The sequence below is a fragment of the Trachemys scripta genome, chromosome 3, assembly GCF_013100865.1.
Source record: "Trachemys scripta elegans isolate TJP31775 chromosome 3, CAS_Tse_1.0, whole genome shotgun sequence".
In the NCBI taxonomy this organism is placed as follows: domain Eukaryota; kingdom Metazoa; phylum Chordata; order Testudines; family Emydidae; genus Trachemys; species Trachemys scripta.
In genome coordinates, this window is record NC_048300.1 from 49005143 (window position 1) to 49022426 (window position 17284).

General features: G+C 47.4%; 1 protein-coding gene across 4 annotated transcripts in view; it reads right to left on the minus strand.

The window, feature by feature from the left end:
- Nucleotides 1-15033, minus strand: part of TLR5 (toll like receptor 5) — a 31880-nt gene extending 16847 nt beyond the window's left edge. The window contains exons 1-3 of one of the 4 annotated variants that reach the window (XM_034764648.1): nucleotides 14889-15033; nucleotides 10974-11070; nucleotides 10799-10861 (exon numbers count right to left, since the gene is read on the minus strand). In XM_034764648.1, coding sequence (XP_034620539.1) covers nucleotides 10799-10861; nucleotides 10974-11020 — 110 coding nt within the window. In that variant the 5' untranslated portion in view covers nucleotides 11021-11070; nucleotides 14889-15033. Of the gene's footprint in view, nucleotides 1-10787; nucleotides 11071-14507; nucleotides 14751-14888 lie in introns of those variants that run through there. The other 3 variants (XM_034764647.1, XM_034764649.1, XM_034764650.1) reach the window with 3 other exon arrangements.
- Nucleotides 15034-17284: the final 2251 nt, after the last annotated feature.

The window sequence follows — 17284 nt, forward strand, 5'->3', positions numbered from 1 at the left end:
GCTACCGGCTTCGGCCAGCCCCCTTGCCTCCGGACCCCAGCCGCCGGCCGGGCACTTCCCCTCCCGGGCTCCGGCGGCGCAGGGTCTGGAGGCACGGGGCTGCCCGAAGCCGGTAGTGCTCGGGCAGCCCGGCTCTTAAACAGAGCCGAAGAGTCGGGGAGGAGCAGAGCCGCCATTTTCCCCAGACATGTTCGCTTTTTGGCAATTCCCCCCGGACGGGAGTTTGACTGCCGAAAAGCCGGACATGTCCAGGAAAAAGAGGACGTATGGTAACCCTAACGTTGTATAGATTTCTCTACAGCGCAAGACAATATACCTTTGAGCCTGCACTTCAAGGGAGGTGGACACCTGAGTGCTGGGGCAAGTCCCTTAAGCTGAGTCTTCCTAGAGCCGATCTCAGTGTCTGTGTCGTTGTGCAGGGGTGTGTGACCTTGCCTATGTATGTGCTACAGGAGGCTTAAGAGCCTGGCTAAGCAACACAGGTTTAAGGGGGCCCATGCTGGCAGAACAGGCAAGCTCAGTGGTATCTAAGCACATCAGGTGGCATCTTGAAGGGGGTGACCTGTCACAGGCACAATGGCACTAAGGCTCTGCTGTGCCCAGTTTCCACTGGGGACGGCAGAAAAGCTGGGGATGGGCATAAGACAGCTGGTCCTGGCTCCCTGATTCACAGGCTGGTCCCAGACTGGTGGATGCTCTAAACCAGGGTTTCTCAACTGTTGGGTTGGGACCCAAAATTGGATCATCAGAATGTTTCAAACAGTTCCATGGCAGCTCCTGTGGCTCCTGTCCCACGCAGCCAGTTGGGCTTGCCTCCCTGCTCCAGATACTGCAACCTCTAGGGTCCCAGCACCACTCAGGTTTGGCCCAGCTGTCATGATGTGAGTCTGAGTAGGCCAAATTTGAGGGCGTGGCACTGAAACCCCATGAGCCAGGTCACAACTCCACTCACACAAATTTGGTCCAGTTCGGGGGGGGGAAAGGGGGGCAAGGCCAACTTTGAACAGCGCTGCAACCCCGGAGGTTGTGGGGGAGCAGGGCAGGCGGGGGGCGCAGATGCTGCAGGGGTGGGGGGGTGCAGAGGCTGCAGGGCGAGTGGGGAGCAGGGGTCACAGAGGCTGCAGGGTTTGGGGGGGTGCAGGGGCTGCAGGGCGAGAGGGGAGCAGAGGTCACAGAGGCTGCAGGGCAAGGGGGGTGCAGAGGCTGCAGGGCAAAGGGGGGTGCAACACCCAGAGAGTAGGGTTACCATACATTCGGATTTCCCCGGATATGTGCGGCTTTTTAGAACTCAGAACCCTGTCTGGGGGAATTTCCAAAAAGCCGAACATGTCCAGGAAAATAGGGAGGCATAAGCCAGGGTCCACCTGGCCCCAGCATGACCCAGCAAGTCCGCAGCGCAGCCCAGCCGCCCGGCTATAGTGTAGCAAGCTTGGGCGGGGGGAGGGGGAGAGCGCAACCACAGAAGGCGGCGGAGGGGCCGCTGCTGCCCCCGCAGGCCGGGCGGACCGTGCCGCCCCAGCCAAGCCCGCAGGACCATGGGGAGGCCGGGCCCAGGCAGCGGCTCGGGCTTCCCTCGCAGGCGGGGACCCCCCGGCCATGTCACCCTGCGCGGCTCGGAACCCAGTGCCACGGGAGCTGTTTCCAACGAGGACAGACAGGCCGGGGAACGTGCTTGGCGGCGGCAGGAAGGAGGCTGCGGCGCGGGGCAGGGAGTGCGGCGTGTGCCGTGGCTGCAGGGACCCACGCCGTCCCGGTCCCCGCTAAGCTTCCGAAGCCCCCGCCAGGCAGAGGCTGCCGGGTAAGCGGGGGAGCAGGGCAGGCTGGGGGCGCAGAGGCTACAGGGGCAGGGGGGAGCAGAGGCTGCAGGGGCGGGGGGTGAAGGGGCTGCAGGGAGAGTGGGGAGCAGGGGTCACAGAGGCTGCAGGGGCAGGGGGGTGCAGGGGCTGCAGGGTGAGTGGGGAGCAGGGGGCACGGAGGCTGCAGGGCGAGGAGGAGCAGGGCAGGCAGGGGCAGGGCAGGCGGTGGGGTGCAGAGGCTGCAGGGGCGGGTGGGGGGTGCAGGGGATGCAGGGCAAGGAGGAGCAGGGCAGGCAGGGGCATAGAGGCTGCAGGGGTAGGGGGGCACAGGAGCAGGGCAGGTGGGGGGTGCAGAGGCTGCAGGGCACAGAGGCTGCAGGAGCGGGAAGGGGTGCAGGGGCTGCAGGGCAAAGGGGGAGCAGGGAAGTACTTAGCAACCCCCAACCAAGATCACAGCGGGAGGGAGGAGGGGGAATGCAGGGTGCTCAGAGAAGGGGGCAGAGTTGGGGCAGGGACTTTGGGGAAGGGGTTGGAATGGGGGTGGGGAAGGGGCGGAGTTGCGGCAGGGCCAGGGCCCCCGTGGAGTGTCCTCTTTTTTCAGTGTTGAACTATGGTAACCCTACCAGAGAGTGGAGAGCCAACCCCAGCCAGCTCCACAGCACAGGAGCTGCCACTATGGGGTAAGTGCAGGGCAGGACCCAACCCCTCCAGGCAGGGCAGGACCTGCCTGCAACCACTTCAGGGCCTCAACTCCCAGACTATTTACTGGGTCACGATATGTCATAAACATTTGGGTCCTGAGCCCAAAAAGGTTGAGAACCACTGCTCTAAGCCATGTTTATAGCTCCCGATGACTCCCAATGAGCCATCCGCCATTTGAACATAGTCTGAGTGTTCCAACCACAAACCATTCCCTCCCCCTCACTGGCATGTCCCCTCTACTGGACAAAGGAGCTGGTTCTGCTCGTTATTCCAGCTGAGGATTCTGCCACAGTGGGGAAATTTCTCAGCAGGCCAAATGGATCAGTTTCTGGCCCTTTGTGTTGCTAGTGTCTCTCAAAACAGCAGTGAAGTCGGAGAGAATTTGGCCTTTTTGAAAAGGGCTAATAGTATCAGTGTGGTTCATTTGAAGCACTTTAAGACAATCAATTAAGACAACTAATTGATCCCTACAACACTCTTGTGAGGACAAGTATTACCCTCATTTTACCTCTGGAGAAACTGAGGCAGAGATGTTAAAGGACTTGCCCAGAGCCACAGAACCAGGATTAGAGCTCAGTTGCTCCTGGCTCACAAACCCAAACTCAATCTGTGTTGACTCTCAATATTCCTTGAAAACCCCCACATGAGAAGAATTTTAATTGCTCTGATTAGAATAGGAATTGCCACAGGGAAGAATCTGTGTGTTTTTAAATAGTTTTTTTTTAAAATCTAGTCATTGAGCAACCAAGAAGATTAGTAGTTATTCTGAACCATGTCTCAAACAAAGCAGCAGCTAGACCAGAGATGAGGGATCCTTAGATACTCTCACAAGTTAATTAGAAATGCAGCCAAGACCAAAACTCTGACCTGGAAGGATCAGAAAGGTAACAGGAAAGAACTTGGGCAGTTATAGGCTGGCTAGAGACAGCCCTTATTTACAAAAGGGAGGTCAGGGTTGACAAAACTGATTAAAATCTTTGAGGAAATGGCAATGAAGAGTAGATGGTGAGTAATGTACAGAATGTACTCTAGAGCTTCAAGTAGAGTTTCAATAGAGTATTGTCTTCAAGGTTAAAATGCGTATAAAGTTAACAAGCACAAGTACAATGGTGAAATGAGTTGACTAAAAAAAACAAACCTTAACCAACTTGGCTTGGTAACAGAAGCCAGAGAACATTGGCAAAGGCTTTGTCTTCACTATTTAACAAAGTGATGTTTTACAGCGAGATAACAAACGCAACAGCTAATTTGCTGTAAAAGCCTAAATGGAGACAAGGCACCTGTCTGACCCATGGCTGACCTTGCCTAGTTTACCTCAATAAAATGAAAGTGACCCGTCTCCTCTATGTTTTTACAATGGGATAGGTAAAAACACATTTGGTTTTGTCAGGGAAGACCAGCATTGAATGGCTACATATCAGATAGGTGGTAAGTGACATGTTAGGACCAACACTCACTCCTTTATGCTTATCTTGTTTATGCTATACATCAAGGAACTAGCAAAAGGAATAGGCAGGCCAGTGCCTAGAACTAAGAGTGACAGCCATACCCAAGGGGGACATATCTACTTCTACAGGTAATTAGGAAAAATGGGATTGAGGAGGCTCATGCAACTTAATGTGAAGCAATTAGGAGAGGACTGGACAAACAGCAAAAGAGACATATTCAAGGTGATAAAAGATAGCCAGAGCCTGATGAAAAAAAGGCGCGGGACTGATGAGAAAAGATGCTTAAACCCCATCTTCTGAATGTCTGGGAGGAGTTAAGAGTGCAAAGAGAACAGAGGTTTGTATCACTCGCAGAAAAAGAGCACAAGGAGCAGACACGATGACCCCTGGAGTATGGTGCCCAGTTGTGAGGCTAAGAAATACTGAGAGTACAGAAAAGGATAACAAAGGTGATAAAGGCTCTCCAGGGTCCTAGACATCATGTTAAGAGATCTTTAAAAACATGAACTGAGTATAAAGCAATGCAGTGAAGTTTGCCTGAGTCTGCAGCCAGCCTGAAACACTAGCTTTGAGAGCTATGAACAGCTCAATGGAGTTTTAACTCTGAAACCTAAAGATAACCATTTAAATGTTAACATTGTTAACTATTTCACTGCTAATGGGTTTAAGAAATATCCAGCTAAATATGCTTACCTCACAATCCCAAACTATCTCTGATGCCTTCTCAGCTTCTCAAAGATCCTATTGCCCCCGGATCCAGCTGACAAAACCTTATGATGTAACCAATGAGAGTTGCTGGATGTTAAACACTATTGGAAAAATAGAGTAATTTATTTAGGTCTCTAACTTTAGATGCCCAAGTTTGAACATTTTGGCCTAGATGCACAGCACACAGAAGAAGGAGAGAAGAAGAGGGAACATTTTGGCACAGGCCATTGATGTAATTTCTTACTCACATTAAAAAAAATCATGTCATGGGATCTACACCATCCACAAAGACCAAAGATGAGCATGCTTCCCTGCCGACCTCAGAAAATTAAAAGGTTCTGTTTCTCTGGCAGGGTCAAAAAGCAGACAGACCTGTGTTTGGGGTATGGTATGTCTGGAATTCTGGATAGAACTATGCTTGGGAGCAACTGTGTAGGAACTTACAATTTACAACTTACAAAAGCCATGTGCATAGCGCCACTTTCTCCTGGAATGAAGATAGAGAAAAGTCAGATTTTGAGAGACACTGGCTTAGCTTTCTTCTGAAGTAAGGCCTAGGATAGAACACACTTGAAACGGGCTGTAACTTACTTTTACAGCATCATAAATGTGACTGGGATTGTACAGACACCTACAAGTGACCTGTCATTGCACTAGAGAACTTTCTGTGTGAGACATAAGGATATAGGGTGAAGAGCGGGAATAGAGGGAGTGAGAAAGCTCATGAGAGAGGTCTATTATTGTGTAGAGCATCTCATTAGTTCCTCTGAATTTAAAAAAATGGAGTAACAGTCAGTTACTGTCCAAAGGGGGGCTGAGGAAGCAGTGACCCATAGAAAGCTGATTGGTGAGTTCTGAGGAGGTATGTGGAGGTACAGGATGTACTGGGCCAGGAAGGCTGTTCTAGGCATGAGAAAATGAAAGGAGTTACTTGTCAGAAGGAGAGACGAGAAACACCAAGTGGCAGAGCTTGGGACACGCAGAGGGGGCAACTAAAGATGAGATCTCAGAAGCTAAGAATCACTTCACCCATTGGGGGAAAAGCAGTGCTTTTGTGTCTTGCTATCCATTTAGCGATAGTGTGGTCAACCCTTGCAATAAGTGTTCTTTTTCTTAAAGCCTGAATTCATGTAAGTATAAGGGGAAAAACCCCACCACACTAAATTTCGCTCTCTCATGCTTGCAGAGAAAAACTTGAAATGAGAGGTTTCTTAGTGTAACTGAAGGTTCTTCAAGATGTGTGATCCCTATCTGTATTCCACACGTGACGTGGGTACACATGCGCACCATGCGCCCAAGTGCAGAAATTCTTCAAAGCAGTGTCTGGTCTTCCCTGACAAAACTAGTTGTGTTGTTACCTTGTGATAGCTTTGTTTGTATGAAATATCTGATAAAGCTGATGGAAGAGAAGATCCGAGGTCTGGAGATGCAGGTGAAAATTCTGGTTGAGTTTCAAAGGGGATTTGAACAGATGATGGAGGGAAGGCGAGAGGAGACTGAAGGAAAAAATCAAGACTTGCAGATGCAAGCCGGACTGAAGAACTCTATGGGGAGACAGACTGCTGGGTGAGGAAAGTGGCCAATGGAAGCACATACCTATAAGAATCAGGTAGAGGAAAAGACCAGCTACTGAAGGAGAAATAGAGCTCAGGAACAGGTTTGCGGAGCTGGAAAATGAAGAAGGGGCACAGCAGGCTGTAACAGAAGGTGGGACAACAAGGAAGAAGAGAAGAATGTCTAGTCTTATAAGAAGAGGGGAAAGAGTCAAAGATGGGAAAAGTTCAGAGCACCAGGGGGATTCAGGATGACTTGCAGAGATTGCAAATGAGAATAAAAGACAAGAGGACTTGCAGTCAGAAAGAACAGGAGGAAACCTGGAGAGTTACACCAGGAAGAGGTAGGTCTACATGATTGGTGACTTCCTAATAAGAAGAACAGGCCAGTCACCAGAGCTGATTCGGAGAACAGAAGGATGTGCTGTCTGACAGGAGCTAAAATAGGGGATGTGGACCTGAGACTGAAGAGGATCCTAATGGGAGCAGGAAAGAATCCAATGACTGTCCTTCATGTGGGAACAAATGACACAGCTAGATTCTCGCTGAAATGCATCATGGGAAGCTATGCCAGACTGGGGAAGACACTTAAGGAAATGGAAGCTCAGGTGATCTTCAGTAGGATTCTGCCTGTCCCTAGGGGAGGAGAATGAGGGCAAGACAAGATTATGATGATCGGTACTATAAGGAGGGTTTGGGGATGTTTGACCACTGGGAGGCATTCATAGGCAGAGGACTGTTCTCATGGGATGGACTCCACCTGAGGAAGGAAGGAGGGAACTAGACTTCTGAAATGGAGGTTGGCACAACTGATTAAAAGAGCTTTAAACTAGGAACTTGGGGTTGGGAGATGCTCATATAATCTCCACAGTATTTGCAGCATACACTGCAACGTGGAGAGCAGAGTTCGTCACTAGTTTTCCTTCATCCAGAAAAGACTGGAATTGGGCTCAGTCTTCCACTGTGAGTTTGTCTCTGAAATCTGCAGGTCAGATGTAGGTGTTGAAATCATATTTTACTAATAAGACTTGGTAATTAGCTATACGAAATTGCAGATCTGCAGAGAAGACCTTCCTGCTAGGAGGTCCAGTGTCTTGGGGCCCTACTCTGCCGGAATGGATTTCTGTGACCTAGTTCTTTCCATGTCCACCTGTACCAACAGCAAGTTAGGGGTAGGATAGGAAAATATAAAGTCAGCTCCCTTGGCAGGAACAAAGTAGTGTCTTTTTGGCATAGGGGCACAAGATGCAGGTATGTGCCAAACTGCTCTGGCCAGATCTAATATAGGCTCATTAATTGGAAGAGCTATTCTGGTCGGGCCTTGTGGTTGTAAAATGTCCAAGAGCCAGTGTTGAGGGTCCTGGACCTCTTCCAATGGGATCCGTAGATTATTAGCTACCCTTTGCAACAGCTCCTGGTATTGCTGATGGTTATCCGGCAGAGAGGACAACAAAGGAGTGACAGCATCGTCCAGGGATGATAAGGAAGTCCCCATCGGAATTGTTGGTACTGTCAGACCCAGTTCCAGCTCTTCCTCCTCATACACCAACGGAGCCAGCTGCCGAGAGGGAGAGGAGCGGTATGACACGTGAGAGGGGTCTGGGTGTCTGCCATAAGGTCCCAAGGCCCCAAGAAGGCAGGGGTCCATCAGCCTTGATAGTCCCAATCTGTACCAGGTCTCTTTGGGGGTTTGTGTCCAGAGTCCTGGTAGGTAGCCTCTTGAATGCCTGTCGGGACTCCTATGCTTTCTCTGAGATACTTGTGCCTCTATCTCCTCTAGCTCTTCTGATTCCAATTCCATTGGTAGCGGTGGTACTGTTGGTACTGCGGCACTCCTGCCCAGGGGATGTAACTGCTCCTGAGACATCAGTAACGATTCCTCCACCAGGCTTAAGGATTTCTCTCAGGAGGGCAGGGCCCACGAAGAGCAGAGACTGTGGATAACAGACAAATATATCCTTCGGGGTTACGAAGGTCTCTGTAGGGCCCAGAGTCCAGGGAGTTCCAGCTGGGATGCCTGAAGAACCTGGCTCATCTGTTGCTATTGTTCAGTCTTTAGATAAATAGCTCTGCACTGATGATGGGTCTGGACTTGCATTCATTAATGAGCTGGCAAGTATCTGGCTTTTCACTTCGGTCCTGCTGTCACTACCTGGATCCCTTTTCTTTCATGCCTCACCCTCTAACCTGGGAAGGTCTTTGGTGGAGCAGGTTCCATGGGTTCCATCTGCGACATCGCACCTGACCTGGACTGACTTGGGGAGGAAATGCATTTCTTATGTCCTCTGTGGGGATCTATCCTTGTGCCCATGAGAATGCACCTTACTTTCATGGAGAGCCCAGTAAGAGTCATCTTTGGGCTTTGGTGGTAATGGCTCTGCTCTGAGGCCCATGCTTGGAGGGGCGCTGTTAGTCAGTTGAGGCCACTGTACAGGGATGTCTCGCAGGCCCGGGTTGGAGCGAGGCCTTATAGCCTCCTCCATCAGAAACTTCCTGAGACAGAGCTCTCATGCCTCGCTAGTTCTGGGTGGAAAAGATTAGCAGATACAGCACTTTGCAGATATATGTGCTTCACCCAGGCAGTGCAGGCACTGTTGATGCCCATCACTGATGGAGAAGGAGCAAGAGCAGGAGACACAATTCTTGAATCCTAGGACTCTGGGCATAGTCCCCCGATTGAGGGGTACGGAGGGCTTATCCTATACTAACTATAAATTTATGCTAACTATAACTACTAAACTAGATATAAAGCTATTTACAAGGAGTTGAGTTTGCAGGTTATGCACAGAAGGACACGATTCCGACTCAGGCCATGCAGCAGTAAGAAGGAACTGGAGAGGCATTGACCTGCATTGCTTTGTATACCCTGGGTCAAGAGCACGAGGGAAGCTACTGCGCATGTGCGGGTCAATGGACACTGCTCTGAAGAATTTCCAGACTCGGGCACATGATTCTCATGCATAGCCACATGTGGGATACACATAGGGACCAGCACTCGAAGAACTGGGACCTCCCCCCACCCAAAGGTTCAACTCTACAATTCAAATAAAAAGACCCCAAAGGTATTATTTTTTAAAATTTCATGATTTTTAAGCCAATCACAGTTTATAAATCTTAACTACAGAGACAGATAAACATGTATCTACTCACCCTATGTAAAGGGAAGTCAACTCACATGGTATAAAAAGATATTTGTGGCAGTATAGACTCACCTCAAGAAATTCAGCTAGCTGATATAAAGAAGATGCAAACAAAAGAAATGAAGGAGTGCAATAGGCTTGGGGAGTAGCCAATTTTCTATAGATTCCAAAGTTTCGCACCAAATTACAAATAGGGCCACTAGATTCCAGCCAGTTCACAGAAAACCCTGGCCAAACCTTAAGCCTTTGTCAAAACTGCTGCCCCCGACCAAGACGAGATATTTTAGGGAAATGTTCTGAGTCTAGGGAGGTGGTGGTGGTGGCCGCAGGAGACTCCCCAGTACTCACTCCAGCAGCTGGAAGCTATCTGGCTGGGCTAGGTGCGTCACATTGCACTCTTCTTCTGCCACAACACAGGACATGCCCAGACTCACGTGTATGTTCCTGCTTTAACCTGAGTTAATTGAGAACCAGTACTACCCCTGCAAGGCCATTCTAACTCATAATCTTATTTAGGGGTATATCAGTTGTGTAACTGAGCCGATCCTCAAAACCAACTAATTCTCTTTCAAAGCAATATTGCTTGAACATTTACTGATGTTGACATAAGTTCTTTTTTACCGGCTATGCCTTCATCCACTGGAGACAGGCTGTGACTGTTTATCATCCACTTATGACCACTTGAGCATGCCCCTCATGTAGTTGCTCTCTAAAGCAGTGGTTCTCAAACTTTTATACTGGTAACCCCATTCACACAGCAAGCCTCTGTGTGCAACCTCCTTTTAAATTAAAAACACTTCTTTACGTATTTAACACCATTATAAATGCTGGTAGCAAAGCAAGGTTTGAGGTGAAGGCTGAGAGCGCACGACCCCCCACATAATAATCTCGTGACCCCCTGAAGGGCCCGACCCCCAGTTTGAGAACTTCTGCTCTAAAGCAAAGAGCCAGCACCAGATAACCTCCCTAGCTCTCTTCTCAGCCCTTGAATAAGACTGCATACAAAAAACTCAGGTTTGACAGCTTCTGCAGAGATAGCCAAGGTACCCTGAAGATGACTTTGCATCAATAAATCTTTTTGACATCAAATCCTCCACTTACACCTCAACAATGATGGCTTGGAAAATGGCTGTCTATAAAAATAAGTAATTTATAGTTTTTTCATCAAATAAGAATGTGTAGTTGGAGGCTGTAATTAATATATAACTGAAAATTAAGCTCCTAGAATTAAAGGTATGCATTCCCCTGAATTATCTCCCCAATGAGTTGATAGACAAACTTCTCAGGATTATCTGAATGTTTCATTCTGTATTCATTATACTTTCTAGCTTCCACTAAACATCATAATCAATTTACTAAAACAATGAGGCTTTTGTCTAGATTTGAAATCTTCCCAATCCCAATTATCTACATAATTTATAGTATCAGTTATTTATGTACCTGTAACTTACTTGCTTTTACTGTAAACAGGCAGGTGCTGTAGATGATAGTTGAATAACCAGGATGAAAGGCAGCTTTGCATATGAAAAGGAGCCAATAGTGAAGAACTGTCAATTAGATATCATCTTTAATCCAATTAAAGGTTAATCAATGGCTGAAAGATTTTAGTTTGGACTCCTCTCATACCTGAGCTGGTTCCAAACCAGATTCCATTTTACATAAAGCCCCAGCATTCCCAGGAGTAGGGGCAGAGAGGAGGAAGGTTCACCTAACTGTTTCCAGTCTGTAAATAAAGAAAAAGTAAATTAAGAGTGGAATTTTTAAAAGCGTGAAGTGATGGCTTAACTGCTCCCATTAAAATAATGGGAGATTTATCATTGATGTCAATGGAAGCAGGATTTGACCAACACTGAGTGCTTTTAAGAATGCTTCCCTAAGTGTTTATAATGTGAATAACTGTTTGCCATGCCTTTCTTACCTAAGCCATATATTCTAATTGGCTTTATTTATTAGATTAAAAATGGGATAAACAAACAAAAATTTAAAAAGGCAGTATGGTAGACTAAGAGCAGGACGAAGACATAGGAACACCTGGGTTTGATTTCCAGCACTGGCACTCTGGGTTTTGGTTTGCTCCTCTGTAAAAGGGGGATAATAATATTTCCAGTGGTGGTGGAAGGAGTGATTACATTTTTCAAAGCAATGTACGAGAATTATTTAAGAAAGAGCTAGCAGAGTGCCCAAAATTCTTCCATGCCCAGATGCCAGGGTGGATAAAAATCAATGATTTTTTTTATCTGAATTTTTTTTATTTAAATTGGATATTTTTGATAAAATGCTTTTTGAGGAAAAAAGTATCTAAAGATAGTTTTAATTAAGATACATTATAGCTCAAAGATATCTCATCATGGAATAGGGATTATAAATTCTAATTCTATAGTATGAGACAATATATTCATGTAATGTTTAAGAAAACTTTTGTAAATGAGTTCCATAGTTCATGGATTAAGGACCAAATTTTATGAGGTTCCACAGGCTTCTGTATAGATTATCTAGGTTAATCTTTCTATCTACCCAAAGAACTCAGTGCTCAGTCTAGAAGATACCATCAGAGATGCTTATTTTTGCAGGTCTCAAACTGTGGATTTGTGTCTCCAGAGGTAACATGCTTGTTAACAACAAAAATGTTTTAAAATAAATAAATAATATATAGAGGTGAGAAATAACAGACCTCAACTCTACTGTCCCTCTGCAAATTTGTGTACACAAAGTCAATCTCCTAACTCTCTCTAAAAGTGCACAGTTTCAAAAAGTTCAATGAATAGAAGATTGTTGGGGGCGGAATAGATCTGGACAAGAAGTCTGGAGATAAATGTGAGAAGTGATGGACATATGCTTGTTTTGTTAAAATATTATATGTTTGCTGTTGAAGAAAAAAAATTCAGAATACTTAACGTTGTTGGTTTAGTTAAATAAAACAATTTAAATGTCTGTCTGGTGATGATGTCCTCCTAATACAGCATGGCAAAACAATCCTCTAAATATTAATGATTAACCTGTTGAACTGGAGATAGTTCACCTCCCAGTGATTTCATAAATATCTGCTTCAATTACCTTTGGTAAATGAAATAACCAAACAATGATTCATTTTCTGATATAGCTGTAAAACTAATCTGAAAAGTTTTCAAAATAAATCACTGTTTAAAAACGTATAGTGTGTACCTTCTAAAAATGAAACCTACATCTATCTCTGAGTTGTGAAGAAGGGATTAAGGTTGTAAAAACCAACAAGAATGCACTTTTATGGAGAAAACCATGATTAATTCGAGTCTTCCTGACTAGTGATTTAAATCATGATTTAAATCAAATCCACCATGCCAGATGCTAGCACTTCTTTTCTCTTATCAGCTTGAGTGTAGAATAAGAAGGGATAACCTTCCTTTGCTGAGCTACACACAGAAAAGAGGAATGCTCTCAGATATTTGGCCTGGTTTTTAGAAGGGCTGAACATCGTCACTCCTCCAATGTCAATGCTCCACCTCTTTGAAATTCATGCTGCTGATGTCCCTCTGTATCCACTATGGGCAGGTCTTCACTACGGGGGGGGGAGGGATGTCGATTTAAGATACGCAAATTCAGCTACACAAATAGCGTAGCTGAATTCGACGTATCGGAACCGACTTACCCCGCTGTGAGGACGGCGGCAAAATCGACCTCCGCGGCTCCCCGTCGACGGCGCTTACTCCCACCTCCGCTGGTGGAGTAAGAGCGTCGATTCGGGGATCAATTGTCGCGTCCCGACGAGACGCGATAATTCGATCCCCGAGGGATCGATTTCTACCCGCGATTCAGGTGGGTAGTGTAGACCTAGCCTATGATCCTCAGCACACAGGTCTTGGTCACTGCTTGTTGCTCAACTGAGATAGGTCAGTAGTGGCATGGGATCTGTGTTATCGCCCCTGCAGCAGGGTCTTAAAACAACTCAAAATCACTCACTCCGTATTTGCTTTTATTGATTTTGTGCCAGGCAGGCCAATGTCCAGAAATCTTAGATAATTGTCATTCTAGAACAATTGCTTTGTGCAATGTGGCCAGCTACCTCAGTTGTTTTTTATGGACTCTCATGCCACTGATATCTATTAATTACCATGTGACAATTTGCAACTAAAATCAGTGCTAAATCCATATATTATAAACAACACAGCTCACAGCTTGAAATTGAAGTGTACAAATGTTATCGTTGCTCGGAGTGTTGTGCAGTGTGAATGTTGCGAAAGAGGAAACGGGGGATATGGCTACACTGCAATTAGACGCCTGTAGCTGAGCTATGCCAGCTGACTTGGACTCATGGGGCTCCGGCTAAGTGGCTCGTTGGTTCGACTTTTAGGCTCGCTGAGTCTTAGAGCCTGGGCTCCAGCCTGAGTCCGAAGGTTTACAGTGCAATCAAACAGCCTGTTAGCCCAAGCCCACCGGCAGCTGGAACAGGTCAGACATGAGTTTTTAATTACAATGTAGAGTCTGGAATCCTAGGCTCTATTCATGACTGGCTGTGTGACCTTTGGCAAATCACTTTAAGTCCCCTTCCTCCAATGAGCCCTGTGTGCCTCAGTTTTTCCATTTATAAAATGGGACTAAACTACTTCACAGGGGCGTTGTAAGAACTAAATCATTCCGCTGGGATTTCCAAAGCAAGTAGTGTTAGGGTCCCTCTGCTCCCCTGGCAATGAATGGGGTTGACCCTTGAGGTGGGGTGAACAAATTAGTCCAGACAGAGCGTGTTTGAAAATCCCAGCCTGCCTCTTTTAAAGGTGCTGGGGCTGGAAGGTGCCAAAATATGTCCCTCTGGCTGAAGCTGAGAGCGTTCTGGGAAGTCAGAGCCAAGCTGAACTTGTACCTGCCAAGCGATCCGAGCTGACGCCCAGAGCCACTGCCAGGCGCGGTGTACCCCGCGGTGCCAGCACCTGGCCGGGGAGTAGCGGTGCTGCAGGAGCGCGGGGAGCCCCTAGCTCCCCTGCGGGCGCAGAGCCGCCCCGGCCCAGCCCCTGCGCCGCCCAGCAGGAGCACTGGCGTGGGGCGCAGCGGGATGGAGCCGCTTGCGGGGGGGGGGTCCGTGGCAGGGCTGGCCCAGAGCGCAGGTCCCCGCGCGCAGCCTCACCTCCCGCAGGGCCCGGGGCGTGGCTGAGCGCCATGCGGGACAGACCCAGCCTCCCTCCCGCTTACCTCCGCCCGGGGCCGCAGCGCCGGGGTCCGGCTCCGCGGGCAGCTCAGCCGAGCGAGCCCCTGGAAAAGGGCTGCGCTGCAGGCGGCGGCGGCCACCAGCCTCTCCGCGAAGCCTCGGCCCGCCCGCCAGGGAAGGGATTCTCGGCCAGGGCTTCACCTCCGTGCCCGGGTTCCCCAACCCTGCTCCGCCTCGACTGGCGCGGGGCGGGGGACACCCTCCGCCGGGCTCGCCTAGCCCAGCCCGAGCCCTGTGCCAGCTGCCTCGGGAAAACAGCCCGGCCATCAGCCCGGGGGAGCTCGGCAGTTACCAAACAAAACCCAGTTACAAGTCACGTCCATCAAGCGACGCGCAAGGCAGCCCCGGCGTCCGCGCGCTCTTACCCCAGTCCTAGGAGCGAGACAAGGCGGGCGCGGGAGTAGCGTGTCTTGCCCAGCGGCGGGTGCTGCGAGACACACTTGCCAGCGAGGAAGAGGCTCCGTGTGGCTCCAGAGCTGTCTCTGTCCCCAGCAGAAGTTGGGCCAATACAGGATATTGCCTCAGCCACCACAGCTAGCTAATCTCCTGGGGATGACAGGGCTACAACGACGTGAGAACAGACAGCTGAGCTAGTAGGTATGCGCCTAGGCTGATTGGTGCCCTATAGCCTACTAGGGTTAGAGCCCTTTAAGCCCGGCCTTTTCAAGTGTCCCTTCATTTTAGGCGTCTCCTTTGGGGCGGGGGTCTGTTTAACAAGGGCACGCAACATTAGTGGCCGCTTTGGAAAAGTGTGGCCACTTCAGTCTTGGTTACAAGCCAGATATCACAGCAAAGGTTTGCTGACTCAGCTGTGTCAATATATACAACCAAATACAATATTGTCTGTTTGCAGTGTTGTTGGTCCCAGGATATTAAAGCGAGACACGTTGGGTGTGGAGCAGGGCTGGATTATCCAATAGGCAGACAAAGCACATGCTTAGGGCACCAGCAAAGCAGGGGGCACAAAAAAAAAAATATTTTTTTTTTTAATTTGATATTTCACAAAAAGCATCGAAGAAGTCATCATGGGAAATATCAGAACTTTGTTAGACTTCCTTACTCTCCACTACACACTCTTCCCCCGTTTTTCTGTTCTCTTTTTATTACTTATCCCCACCTAAACCAGGGGGGCATCCTACTAACGTAAATTGAAATAATGTGAGGAAATCAGAGACGGTAACTGATCATCCTACTCCTGGTGGTAAAACAGACATTGTTCTAGAAGGTGTGGATGCATCAGAAACTGAACCTGCTCATGCTGTAAATAATAGGAGAAAAGATCTTGGTATGGGGCTTGATTTCAGTACCGATGATGTAGCTTACTGGATAGATCATGGACCAAATGACTGTCAACACCACACTGGGCCATTTGAGAAATCATGTCGGATTTTTACCAATGGCAAACAAACAAGATATTGTCCACAAAAAATATTTTTCAGCATGAAAGCGAATGATGAGAAATACACTCGAGAATGGCTACTGTATTCACCATCAACAGGGTCTGGGTACTGTTTTGTTTGCAAACTTTTTGCATATAAACCTTCAACATCTCGGTTTGCTGCAGATGGATTTAGTGACTGGCGGAATACTGTTTTAATTGAACAACATGAAAATAGCACTACTCCCAGAGATTCAATGTTGACATATTTAAATCGAAGACGGGGCTTTGGAGTGACACAAAAATTGGAAGAACAAATTAAAGGGGACTGTGAATACTGGCAACATGTCTCGCAGCATGTTAGAGCTGTTATTCCAACATTAGCTGAATGTGGTCTGCCTTTCCAGGGATCAAATGACACATTTGGATCATTGCAGAATGGAAATTTCTTGGGATTGTTGGAGCTTGTAGCTCAGCAGTTTGACCCATTTTTAGAAGGCCATATCTCAAAATATGGGAATGCTGGCAAAGGTAACCCATCGTACTTATCCAAGACAATATGTGATGAACTCATGGTCTAATGAGTAACAAAGTTCATTCAGCTATTGTGGATGAAATAAGTACTGCTGGGTACTTCAGTTTATCTGTCGACTCTACACCTGATCTTTCACATATTGATCAACTGAGCATTGTACAAAGATATGTGTCTCCCATAAATGGAAAACCAGTTGAATGATTTATAACATTCCTCAATTTGAAAAGCCACACTGGTGAAGAAATGGCAAATCAAGTAATGCATTATCTGTGCCAAATTTGCAAAATAGATTTCTCAAAGTGCAGAGGTCAATCTTATGACAAACGCTGCCAACATGTCAGGGCGTTATCAAGGAATGCAGAAGAAGCTTTTAGAACAGAACAAATATGCCATATTCATACCATGTGCTGCAGACTCTCTCAATCTTGTTGGCCACAGTGCTGTTGATTGTTGTCCGGTGGCAGTAAGGTTTTTCTCAACAGTCCAGTTACTTTATACATTTTTCTCTGCCTCAACACACCGATGGGCAGTTCTTAAAACATATTCGGGCAATGATCGTGTGTTGAAATCTCTAATTCTCACTGGGAGGCACATGCAATGGCAACAAGTGCAATTCTGGAGTCCTACTCAAAGATTGTGGATGCATTAGAAAGTATAGCTGAAGACCAATCACAAAAGGGAGAAACTAAACGAGAGGCAGAAAATGTTGCAAATAAGATGCAAGAACTAGAGTTTGTATTCATGTTGACCATGTGGAATGAAATTTTACAACACTTTTACCACACAAGTCAAGCTCTCCAAGAAAAATAATTGGATTTGAAAACATGCGCAGACCTCCGTCAATCATT